This window comes from Phyllopteryx taeniolatus, chromosome 1 (genome assembly GCF_024500385.1).
Source record: "Phyllopteryx taeniolatus isolate TA_2022b chromosome 1, UOR_Ptae_1.2, whole genome shotgun sequence".
NCBI classification, from domain to species: domain Eukaryota; kingdom Metazoa; phylum Chordata; class Actinopteri; order Syngnathiformes; family Syngnathidae; genus Phyllopteryx; species Phyllopteryx taeniolatus.
This window is the reverse complement of record NC_084502.1, coordinates 5,404,046-5,416,130: the sequence shown is the minus strand read 5'-3', so window position 1 is coordinate 5,416,130 and position 12,085 is coordinate 5,404,046. Positions and strand designations below refer to the sequence as shown.

Here is a 12,085-nt window from a genome sequence, read left to right as displayed (position 1 = left end):
TTGTAAAAATGCACTATACATGGGTAGAAGTGTTTTCCAGAATTTTTAGGTCAACTTTGGGGATGCGTATTATTCATGGGTGAGCATTATACACGAGAAATTACGGTAACAGTTCCCATCGAAATCTGGGTTCCAGTATTCAAAGACCCCTTTTATGTGCAGAACTGAGGATAGCGACCAAAATGTTGGGAGATCCCCTCCCCAATAAGACCAAGCTGGGACTGATCGACAATGATAGATTTATTAGTTGGATATGCCACAGACTTTTACTTTTACTCCCAGACCTTGAGCTATGTTTAATCACCGCTTTTTGCAGAAACTCAAATATAGCAATGAACTATTTGTTTTAATATTAAAACATGCACGCAAAGTGCCACCATACGCCCGCTGGGAACAATTGCTGGAGCACTAGCGACACCCGCTGGCGGTTGAGAGTTACTGCAAACCTGTGGACTCACATTCAAAGTTTCTTTAACTGAAGATAAATGTCTGTTTTGATATTTTACGAACTCTGCAGAAATATTCCAAATGTATGCCTTGGTGTCTGTGTCATTGTGTCAGCTTTACAGCTCCAGCTGCGAGACTTTGAGAACTGTTCGTCTTGATTTGAAGCCAAAGTACAAAATGTGGTATTGAACAACAAGCAGTTGATTTGCCAAGACTAAAGTTTAGACCATCATTCTATATGCTTGATCCATGAGTAAGTACAAAGTTGGGAGCATTCTATATTAATATATGATTTTTATACCATTTTTATGGCTAAATTGTAGACCGGAATTCAAGTCAATGTGCATGGTCTTCAGTCTCCCCTTGTTTTTAGACACACCTCATGGGTATTTAACCTTTGACTCTCGTCTCCTCTTGGCTTTTTTTGGTTCTTCTCGCTCTTGGTTGTTCATGCGGAGGGTTACCTAGGCACGGCTCCACCGTGCTGCCAACCCCCTCCCCGTTCGCTTTCCTTTTTCCTTTTTTGTGCCACCATGTGCGCGAGTGACCGCTGGACCAAGACGGCGGTGCTGCCCGAGGAAAGAAGCCGGCCGTGCGGCTTAGATCTGTTTTCCTAGCCGTGATCTGTTGGTGGAGCCTCAGTAAGCAACTAAGCATTACGTACCGGTCATGCACGCAGCTGAGAGCAAGAGCTGGGCCCGCCACAAGTTCAAACGGCAGGAAAAGTTACTAGCGCACCCCACCGGGACAACAACTGTTCTTTTGGCACCTCTTTTGTTTTTACTTTTCTTCAACTAAACCTGCTTTGTTTGCCTCCTGGGACACGCGGAGAAAAACCATTCGCAGGGACACCTGAGCTACAGTCATGAGTAGCACAACAATCGCTGCCAAAATGTACAAGACTAGTGCCTAATAATTTGGGGGAGAATACTGGCTTCACACAAATCCCAACTTTGCTCGCTCTCGCTCTGACTCAATGCATGAAACGCTCATTTTAATTTTTAGCCCACCAACACACTATATTTCTTTCACCATTATTCGTGCTTCCATTTTGTAGTTAGACCCTTTGTGTGTTTCCCGATAGATCCCTCATAGATTTCATTCACTATTCTATAAAATTCCACTCCTTGTTGTGTTTTGAGTTTAATCATAAAACTTCTGTAATCGAGGACTCATATTTCCTAAATGTAGCAAACTTCAGATGATGAGACTGATAAGAGTTTTTTTTTTTTTTGTCACGTTTCCTAAATTGGACATATTAAAAGAGACGTGGTGCCCTTTACAACACAGAGATAGTTTGTGATTGTGACGTTAAAACGTAATTCCAACTAACCCGGAAGTGAATGCAGGCGTTCACCTTCAACAAATGTATTTCTTAAACAAATTACGTTTTATCCAACACCAATACACGCCAAAGGGTGTATTGGTGTTGGATAAAACCATCCTCATGTTCTACACTGTTATCTGTGATTTTAAATGTGTGTCGCTTTAAAAGGGCGGCACGGTGGCCGACTGGTTAGAGCGTCAGCCTCACAGTTCTGAGGTGCGGGGTTCAATCCCCGTCCCCGCCTGTGTGGAGTTTGCATGTTCTCCCCGTGCCTGCGTGGGTTTTCTCCGGGCACTCCGGTTTCCTCCCACATCCCAAAAACATGCATGAATTGGAGACTCTAAAATTGTCCGTAGGCATGACTGTGAGTGCGAATGGTTGTTTGTTCCTATGTGCCCTGCGATTGGCTGGCAACCAGTTCAGGGTGTACCCCGCCTCCTGCCTGATGACAGCTGGGATAGGCTCCAGCACCTCCGCGACCCTAGTGAGGAGAAGCGGCTCAGAAAATGGATGGATGGATGGGTCGCTTTAAAAGGCGGGGGCCTCTTGAGTGACATGGGAGTCAGCAAATGAGAGGGTAAAGTTGGCTGGCCAATTTGCATATTGAGAGACTGGCGTCAGTTGTGGCCGTGCAGCTAGTGTATGAATGTGCTTGTTACAGGTTTAGATCATGACCGTATGCTCCAAAAAGCGATTGAAAGTGTCTATCCTTGAGCACCTGTGGAGGGATTAAAATCCGTTCTAACTAGCGATGATATTGTATGTTAAATTAGCTAATGATGTTTACTTTACTGTAAATGTGGAATTGCGTAAACCAGTTCTACTTTGCAGTAGACACACCGTACTTTATCTTCTTTTAAATGTGAAATGATCCCAAACTTTAGACAAGACTTGAGTTTTAAGCCCTTTTCGCACGACACTTGCTCAGTGTGAAGGGCCCCCACTTCAAAGTGCAATGACGACGGCAACGGTGGTTCGGCCATCCTATATTTGGAAGCGGTGATGTACGAGGCTAGAAGGATCTCGGGAAGCTTTCCCCACTGAGTGGACCGCAACTCGGCAATACCGTATGCACGTACAAAACACGCTGCTGTCCCCTCAGCACATACACAATGAACGGGGAAAGTCGAGGGTGTCGGACGCCTTGCCAAGTGCAGTATGAAAAGGCTTTCCCTCTTGCTAGCTCCAATAAGTAAGCAAACAGTCTGAAAATCTGCGACGTAAAATTAGATTCGTACAATTTACAAATCTGCCATACGGTGATATGGGAAGAGACGACTTTTGCAGCGATGAAGCGCACCGACCGAACACATGCGAGTTCAGCCAATCAAAATCAGCATCTCAGGCCGTAATTCTCGACTGCACGGAGCCCAAACAGAGAGGAGGACAAAGATAGGAGGAGAGAGAGAGAAAGAGAGTGTGCATGTAGACTGCTGCACAGTGGCGTAGGTGCATTCGTGTCTGGGTATGCGTACGCACCTCTTTGGAGTCATGCAGCATGGACTGTAGCTCGTTGACTTGAGCCACATGGTCTTCCGCCACGTGCAGCCGCTCATCTACATCCTTGCGTTCGGATGTCAGCTCATCCACTCCCCTCTGAGAAAGTGCAAGGTCATGTGATTTGAAATGATTTGAGAGTCAATGTTGATAACCGTAAATGAACTGTCGGTTCTGCCGGATCTTAGCACTGCCGTCGATACGGTAGACCACACTACTCTTTCAAACTGACTTAAACACCTGGTTGGCCTCTCTGGTACTGTACACTAATGGTTCTTATCCTACCTAACTGGTAAGTGGAGTTACATGCTCTTCAGAAATCCATCAAATCACATGGTGTGCCGCAGGGATCAATTTGAGCTCATCCTATTCAGTTTGTATATGCTCCCACTTGGCGGCATGGAGTGAACTTCCACAGCTATGCTGATGATACACAGCGATACATCTCCGTGTCTCCTGATTAGGATTGAGAATCGTTTGAATTTGAGCCATTCATTATGATGAGTTATTAATTCATTAATTATTGTTAAATATAGCATTTTTAAAGTTATTTGTGACGCTTTTATCACGTCCAATGGTTTATATGTGCAAGTTTAACTTGACCAGTTTTAAGCTTGTAGCCTTTTATTTCATACTTGGCAAATAAAGATGATTCCGATTCTGATCTTGCTCTTTACGTAGGTTTGTCCCCTCCCCATTGTTCCCCAACTCCCCTGAATTGGCATTAAAATGTTCTGGAAAATGCAACTTTTCTGTGTGTTTGAGTCCAAAACAGTTGAGCGCTGAAATCGGGAATTTTGATTTTTATGAATGTAGCGAGCCTTCTGAATCACAGAGATTGATAGGGGTTTTCGTCCCTTTTTTATTTTTTTACAAGATTTATGAACATAAAAAGAGTCATGGTGCCCTGTACGAGACCAAGTTAGTTTGACTTTAACCTTCGACGTACGTCGAATTACACCAGAAGTAAATACAGGCTTTTACTTTCCGACTTCTTCTTTTCCAAATTAATTAGGCGTTTATCAAAACCAATATACGCTACACATAGGCTTTTAGTAGTATCTATCATTTTATCTTGATTTCTATGCTATTTTTTAGTCTTAGTTCTTCGCTGGATGTTTTTTGTGTATGTTCATGATTATTTGATCTTTTAGTGTTTCCCTCTCCACTGGGAGCTGTAATGGACCGTGGCCATGGTCCTGCACGATGGGGTCCTCAGTCACCATATAGTGCACCCCTACTCCGGGGCTCCATGCCCGTGTCCTGGGGCCACGGTCCGCTGCCTGCTCTTGGTGCAGACGGCTCCCCGAGATGGTCTTTCCCACTCGGTTCCTCTGTGCCCAGCTATAGGTCATTACGTTATTTTTTTCCCCTTTTTTCTTTTTTACTCTGTGTGTGTGCGCATGTTTGTATGTGTGTGGATGAGGGGTGTTTAACTATGTAAAGCACTTTGAGATGCATATCATTGGACGAAAAGTGCTCAATAAATAAAGTTTGATTGAATGATTGATGCGACATTTGTGGCTCCTCACCCGCCTCTTGGAAGGCAATCACCTTGTTATCCTCCAGTGTCTTCTGGTTGCTGTTGTTGACGTCGGTAGCTCGGGACGTCTTGTTGATTGCCTTGTTCAGAGCGTCCCGCAGCTCCATCATGTCGGCATGGAAGCGGGACAGGTATTCTTTGGTGGCTTCAACTGCATTCTCGTTGTCCTCCTGACGACGCGCCATGTCCTCATCCACACGCTCCAACGCTGTCCATACACACGTCACTTTCCTTCTGCCACGTCGCGGTACTGAGCCAACTTACCTTTTTCCGCCTCAGTCTTCTCCCGGTCAGCTATTTTCTTCTGTCCCGCGCAGCTTCTGCTCCTCAACTCGCCCAACATGGCCTCCACCTCCCTTGTCTTCCTCTCCTGGTCGCCTACGCCCTGATCTATTTCTATGGCGTTCAGCGACCCGTTGGCCATCCGCATGACATCTGCAAGGGTTGACAATCACAATGTATCACACTGGGCATCCTCCAGCAGTTGCTGATATTGGTGGGACTCATATGTTATGGTTAGCTCTCGCGGTATAGGATCCAGGATCCAAAATACATAGCATTTATTGCTATACAAAATGACTTTTGTATAGCATAGTATATAATCAATAATTTTAATTGACAAATGAAAACCAGAACTTGCTTTACAATTGTGGTTCCAACATATTATTTGAAAACAATTTTTAAATAACTGATGGTGCCCCAATACATACACCCATCCCCATTTTTTTAATGCACTCCATACGCTGAATTCTAGGGGGGCAGTGGGATTTGGGTCGGGGGGGGGGGGGGTTTGGCTGCGGGGCAGCAGTGCCCAGGAGCCCTACCCTTCCCTGCATCCTCACGGGCCACTGCAGATTTGAATATACTCCACCACTCAGGGGTCACTTATACACAGGGTAGGGCCAATGAGTCATAGTAACGGGGGCGGGGGTTTTCACTAGGCTTACGCCAGCGCTCCTCTGGCTGGATGGCTGCTCGGGTGGGGGCTCCCCTCTCATTCCCCGTGGCTCCTCTCCTGTGTGCCCCACTTTTCATTCCCCTGTTGGCTGTGCCGATCCGCCACTCCTTTCCACCAAACGGAGGACAATATCGCACCCTCTGGGTGGGTGGCGACTGGCTACATTGGCCTGGAGGTCGGGGGGGCGTCTCGTTCTCCTGGCTGGGCGGCGGTGGCTGGTTGCGTGGGGCGTAGGCTGGGCGGTTGTCTTTGGGCCCCTGCGGCCTCCTCCGGGTACCTCGGTAGGGCTGGTGCACCACCGCGGGTCCCACGCCGTGGGTGGTATCCCGTCCACTGGGCCGCTCTCGAGTGGGCTCCTGGGCCTGACCCCTTGTTCACAAAGAGGTGAACCTCTCATTTAATATAAAAACCGAACGACAACGAGTACGAAATGCCTCTGTGTGTAGCCTTCATCGACTGTGAAAAAGCGTTTGACTCAGTCATCACGACTTCAATACTGCAGGCGCTAGTAAATCAAGGGATAGAGCCGAATTATATCAACATTCTACAATCAATATACAACAATTCTTCAGATTCAATAAGAATTGATCATGAAAGAGTGCGAATAAGTCTAGGAAAAGGGGTCAGGCAAGCCGACACACTGTCTCCGAAGCCATTTACAGCTTGCCTTGAAGAAATATTTAAAAAGCTCAATTGGGAAAAAGAAGATGATGAATGATTTCCCAGCGTGCCTAGCGCCGTTGTATTGTTTGTTAAAATGCTGTTTGATGTCAGTTAGTTCCCTGATACCATGAATAGTTGCAATAAGGTGAATGCTAATCGAGCTTATGTGTGTGTATCCCCCCTCCGCAGCTTTGGTTGTGTCTAAACAATTTTATTTTTTAATTATCTTGCACCAGGAGTGAACGTGTTATCGGGGCACATTACCTCTCTTGTTTTCAATACCTTGTGTAAGACGGCCATAACACTTTTATACTGTTTTTGTCTATTCTGGACAGTCAGTGTGATAGCACTGCTGCGTGTATAAACCGCCAACACTTACTTCAGTAATGTATGAAGAGCAAAGCATTTGTTTCACTTGTTTGTATGCTAGGCGGCACGGCGGACGACTGGTTAGAGCGTCTGCCTCGCAGTTCTGAGGACCGGGGTTCAATCCCCGGCCCCGCCTGTGTGGAGTTTGCATGTTCTCCCCGTGCCTGCGTGGCTTTTCTCCTGGGACTCCGCTTTCCTCCCACATCCCAAAAACATGCATGCTAGGTTCATTGAAGACTCTAAATTTCCCATAGGTGTGAATGTGAGTGCGAATGGTTGTTTGTTTATATGTGCCTTGCGATTGGCTGGCAACCGGTTCAGGGTGTATAGCCCGCCTCTCGCCCCAAGATAGCTGGGATAGGCTCCAGCATGCCCGTGACCCTAGTGAGGAGAAGTGGCTCAGAAAATGGATGCATGGATGGATGCTTCTGTTAACATGTTGAACCAGAACATACACTTCTAAGATATGACCATCTCCTATCTTATAAAAATAATTATTAATGAATTATAATTAAGGTGCCAGATTTTGGGAAGTATTCAATATTACGTCATGAGTAATCCCGGTTGTTTGGTATATATCTTAATTGGGAACAATCGCCATTGCTCAATGGAGGCTAGCTAACGTTACCCCCATCACCTTCTCCTCTCAGTATCTGTACTATCCCAACATTATGACCATCTTACCGGTGGTAGATGTATAACATTTTGGCACTCAGTGTGTCCCTCGCTTACAAAAGCCATCTCCTCCTGCTGACCCTTTTCTCTTCCTGCTGACGGATGCGGTCATTTTTACCTGCAAACTCTTCAAACTTCTGCTGCAGGAGCATCGCTGGAGACGTGGAGGCAGCAACTCCAGCGAACATGTCTGTTATCTTGACACATTTCTCAGCATCTACAGACAGCCTCTTCGTTTTCTTTGCAGGCAACTTCTCCGCACCCCCCCTTTTCTTTGTTTTTGTCTTTCAATTTTTCCACTCATTTATCCAACACGCACTCAAGTAAATTAGCGGGTGCTCGGAAGGGTTCGGGCCACTATCGTACTAGATCATGAGTTCTTCTCAGATGAACCAATGGGCTGCAACCTCGAAATTGAATTTGAAAAAATAAAGAAATACATTTTAAAAATCCGCCAGCGTCGGCCCACCGGGCATTGTCCCAGTACCCCCGATGGCCGGTCTTGGCCTATCTATCGCCAGCCTATCTTAGAACTGTTTTAAATTGAAGATGACTATAACCACAATATGTCTCCTTTGAAGGTAGAACATATAGTGCTGACATATCCACATTTCTTCGACAAAATGTGAGCTACTCGGCCTTTTCCAGCCCTCGTTTATATGTAACATAAAAGTGGTTCGACACAACAATCAGCTTCCACTCATATGGACAATCAATGAAAATATCAAAACACTTGTGAGCAACAAATGTTTTCCCGAATTCAAAACGATTCGTACCATTTAAATCCTTGGCCACCACGTGGATGAAGCCCAGCAGGTCTTGCGCCCTCCGGTGAGTGTCGGAGGTGCCGTTTGCCAGCTCGCTCAGTTGCTTGGGCGTCGTTGCGGTCTGAGGACGCCACCATGAAGTCAGCACGGACATGAATAGCGTCTGAATGGAAATGCTTACTTTCCGCCAAGTGCTCTAGTTGGAGGTTTGCAATTGTGCATGCTATTGGGTTAATATCGTGATGTCACAGCGTGTAAGGCATCAACAACGAAGAGGAAGTTGACACAAACAACAGTGGAAGGCATGCTTCTTCTTGATTACAAGATGAAAACGAGTGTCCGCCACTGTGTATCGCTTCCGCCTTCAAGTACTTCACCACTAATTAGCTACTTCTTCTGTTTGGTAACCCCGAAGAAAATGACATAATGTACAGATACAATAGATATAAGTACAGTATACTGTTGAAAAATGTCTACCAAAGTGGACCGCTTGATGGAAAATTGCATTTCTAAGCATCACCTTGTCCTGCAGCATGTCCACGTCTGCGCTGATGTTCACAATCTCGCCATCCAGTATGTTGACGCGATGGCGGCTCCCATTCAGTGAACTGTAGTACTTCTTGTAGGTGTGCTGCGATGGCCGCAAGATGACAACAAACGTACGTAGACATAGTTCAGTACCACATGGACGACGAGTCAATGTTACACCAACAACACCCCGACTTTTGAATCCACGCACCCAATTCAACACCCCAAAAAAGTTGGTGCGTCCCTATTCCCTGCACCCCTACTGCTTAAATCCCCCCAAACTAGTGAAAACAAAGCCTGTTTAGTACGTATATTGTTCTGCTGTTTTTCGAACAAACAAGCTTTCATGCACCTCCTTCAACACCCTGACACAGCTGATGTATCCTTATTTCCAAAAATCATCCAAACCCTATAGAGCATATCCATCTCTTTTGCAAGCCACGACTCTGTTCCACAAATGGTGCAATCCTATCATGACCACAACCTCAACCCACCCAAACAAGGCTGTTTAATGTTTTGTCCTGCAATTTTTACAACATGCAACAGGCTTGAGCAAACTTTTCAAGCAACACCCCCACTTCAACACCCTGATGTAGTTGGTGCATGTCTATCCCCAACCCCCTAAACCCAAACAAAACATATCACTTATTTTTTTTTTTTTTTTTTTAAACCACATAAAATAGCCTTTCCCAAAGTTTTTAATGCACACCCCCTTCGACACTCCTACAGAGCTGACACATTCTTAAGCACGACACCACAACACCCACTCAACTCCCAAACTAATTTGAAAAAATGATCATTTTCTGCATCGTCATTAAGATTGGACATCGTTTGAATTGAAGCAATCCTGGTCCCGATTCCGGTCGCTCATTTCGATTCGGGTTCCAAACGATTGTGATACCGAGATAAGGGCCTGCGCCAAAAACTTTTGCATTGTTTCAATAAAGGGTGTCCAAATTACGAACATCCATTTTCTTGGTAGTCCGCAGCATAAACTAAAATTAACATTTGACTCTGGGTTTTTTATAACAAGTATCAATATCAAACCTATGAACTAAAAGGCAATGTGTGTGGAACTAACCCAATTGACTTCATATTTATTATGTTTTGTTTCAGCTAAAAGTTAAATATAGCACTGTCAAAATAGATATTTGCGAGTGTTTAATCATGTCAAATGGTTTATGTGCAAGCTTTAACTTGACTTCCTGTTTTAAGCATGTAGCATGTTTATTTTGAAGGGTCACACTGGAACTCAGCATTTTGGTACAAAAAATAAGCACACGACACCGGTAAAAACGAAACGCAAGAAAAAGAATCATGAATGGAACCGAATGCTCTGTAAAACGTTGATTCCTTGATCTACCCACCAATGAGACACAAGATTAGTGTTTGTGATACTATGTGAATTTTGTCCCAATTCATTGTAATGTCAAGTTGCTTGTCTGACCTTTGGTGCAGTTTTAGCGCAATGTTAAGCTTGTCATGCGACTGTTTCTACTTTCTTTCCAGTAGGGCAAAGTCACTTCTATTTTATTTTTGTGTCTGTCATCAGCTATTACGTCGGTTTGAAGACTAAAATAATGCTAAAAACCACCAGTGCAAGAGTCCAACCCACCGTTTAACTTGTTAGCTGCCTCAGTGTAGGCATAGACATATTTATTGTTTCACGCACCCAATGGACTTGACTGTAGTTCCTCGCGGTGTAGGCTGAGGCTCGGAGCGGGAGTGAGTTCGTCAGACTTCGACACATCGCGAAAGCCTCCTTTGCACGATATAATCTCAAGCCATTTATTTTAACATGAATTCACACTTTTGTTCACTGCTGCCGTTGGGCACAAGCACATCTTCGTGTGCGTTCTTTTTAGTTGGTTTTTGCCACTTTCTTCTTCGGGGTCGGCGGACTGTAGGCATCGAAACTGGGAGCCGAAATGTTTTCATTTGAATGATTCTGGGAGAACCGGAATGTTAGTCCCGGTTCCAATCAGTTCTCGATTCTCAACCCTAATCGTCATGTATTGATTCTAAGTCAAAAGTAATTGGCACACTGCTAATTGCAACAACACAACCCCTCCTCAATCCACTTAAAGAAAAGAAACACTCGGCTGTGTGTATGTGTGTGTGAAACTCACGGCGATGTCATTCATGGACGCGTTGAGCTTGCGCAGCTGCATCCAGGCCACGGTGCTGGCGTTGAGGTTGAGCAGATGTGCAGCGAGCGAGTCAAAGTCGATCTCGTCCAGATCCTCCAGCAGGACAACGACGCAGCTGTCGCATGCTGCCATGGTAACACACACCTATATTACACGACATACGCGTCTTTCTGTGTGCGCACGTCTATGCGTTTGTGGGTGTGAGGGGCCACCAGAGCATTTCAGGATTACCTCACTTCAATACAGAAAATGAGATAATTTTAAGAAGGACGTGTGAGCGGATCCTCTCCTTGAGCCGTCACCTCATCGAGGTGGAGGGGTTTGTGTGTCCCAATAATCCTAGGAGCTAAGTAGTCTGGGGTTTCACACCCCCGGTAGGGTCACCCATGGCAAACAGGTCCTAGGAGAGGGACCAGACAAAGCACAGCTCCAAAAACCCCTATGACGAACAAAATATCTGGATCTAGGGTTCCCTTGCCCAGACCCGGGTCACCGGGGCCCTCCTGTGGAGCCATGCCTGGAGGTGGGGCTCGAAGGCGAGCGTCTGGTGGCCGGGCCTGCCCCCATGGGGGCCGGCCGGGCACGGCCCGAAAGGGTAACGTGGGTCCCCCTTCCCGTGGGCTCACCACCTGTGGGAGGGGCCATAGGGGTCGGGTGCAGTGTGAGCTGGGCGGTGGCCGAAGGCGGAGAACTTGGCGATCCGATCCCCGGCTACAGAAGCTGGCTCTAGGGACGTGGAATGTCACTTTTCTGGCAGGGAAGGAGCCTGAGCTGGTGTGTGAGGTTGAGAAGTTCTGACTAGATATAGTCGGGCTCGCCTCCACACACAGCTTGGGCTCTGGTACCAGTCCTCTTGAGAGGGGTTGGACTCTTTTCCACTCTGGAGTTGCCCACAGTGAGCGGCGCCGAGCAGGTGTGGGTATACTTGTTGCCCCCTGGCTCGGCGCCTGTACGTTGGGGTTCACCCCGGTGGACAAGAGGGTAGCCTCCCCCCGCCTTCAGGGTGGGAGGACGGGTCCTGACCTTTATTTGTGCCTATGCACCAAACAGCAGTTCAGAGTACCCACCCTTATTGGAGTCCTTAGAGGGGGTGCCGGAGAGCGCTCCCGCTGGGGACTCCATCGTTCTGCTGGGGGAGTTCAATGCTCACCTGGGCAATGA

At 46.4% G+C, this 12,085-nt stretch overlaps 1 protein-coding gene across 11 annotated transcripts in view; it reads right to left on the bottom strand.

Annotated features, from left to right (window-relative positions):
• Positions 1 to 12,085, bottom strand: part of lama5 (laminin, alpha 5) — a 162,304-nt gene that overhangs the window by 40,018 nt on the left and 110,201 nt on the right. For all 11 annotated transcript variants that reach the window (XM_061765558.1, XM_061765549.1, XM_061765542.1 and 8 more), the window contains 6 exons: positions 10,904 to 11,049; positions 8,767 to 8,877; positions 8,256 to 8,367; positions 5,079 to 5,249; positions 4,826 to 5,022; positions 3,254 to 3,370 (listed from right to left, as the gene is read on the bottom strand). In XM_061765558.1, the coding sequence (XP_061621542.1) occupies positions 3,254 to 3,370; positions 4,826 to 5,022; positions 5,079 to 5,249; positions 8,256 to 8,367; positions 8,767 to 8,877; positions 10,904 to 11,049 (854 nt within the window). The remainder of the gene's footprint in view (positions 1 to 3,253; positions 3,371 to 4,825; positions 5,023 to 5,078; positions 5,250 to 8,255; positions 8,368 to 8,766; positions 8,878 to 10,903; positions 11,050 to 12,085) is intronic.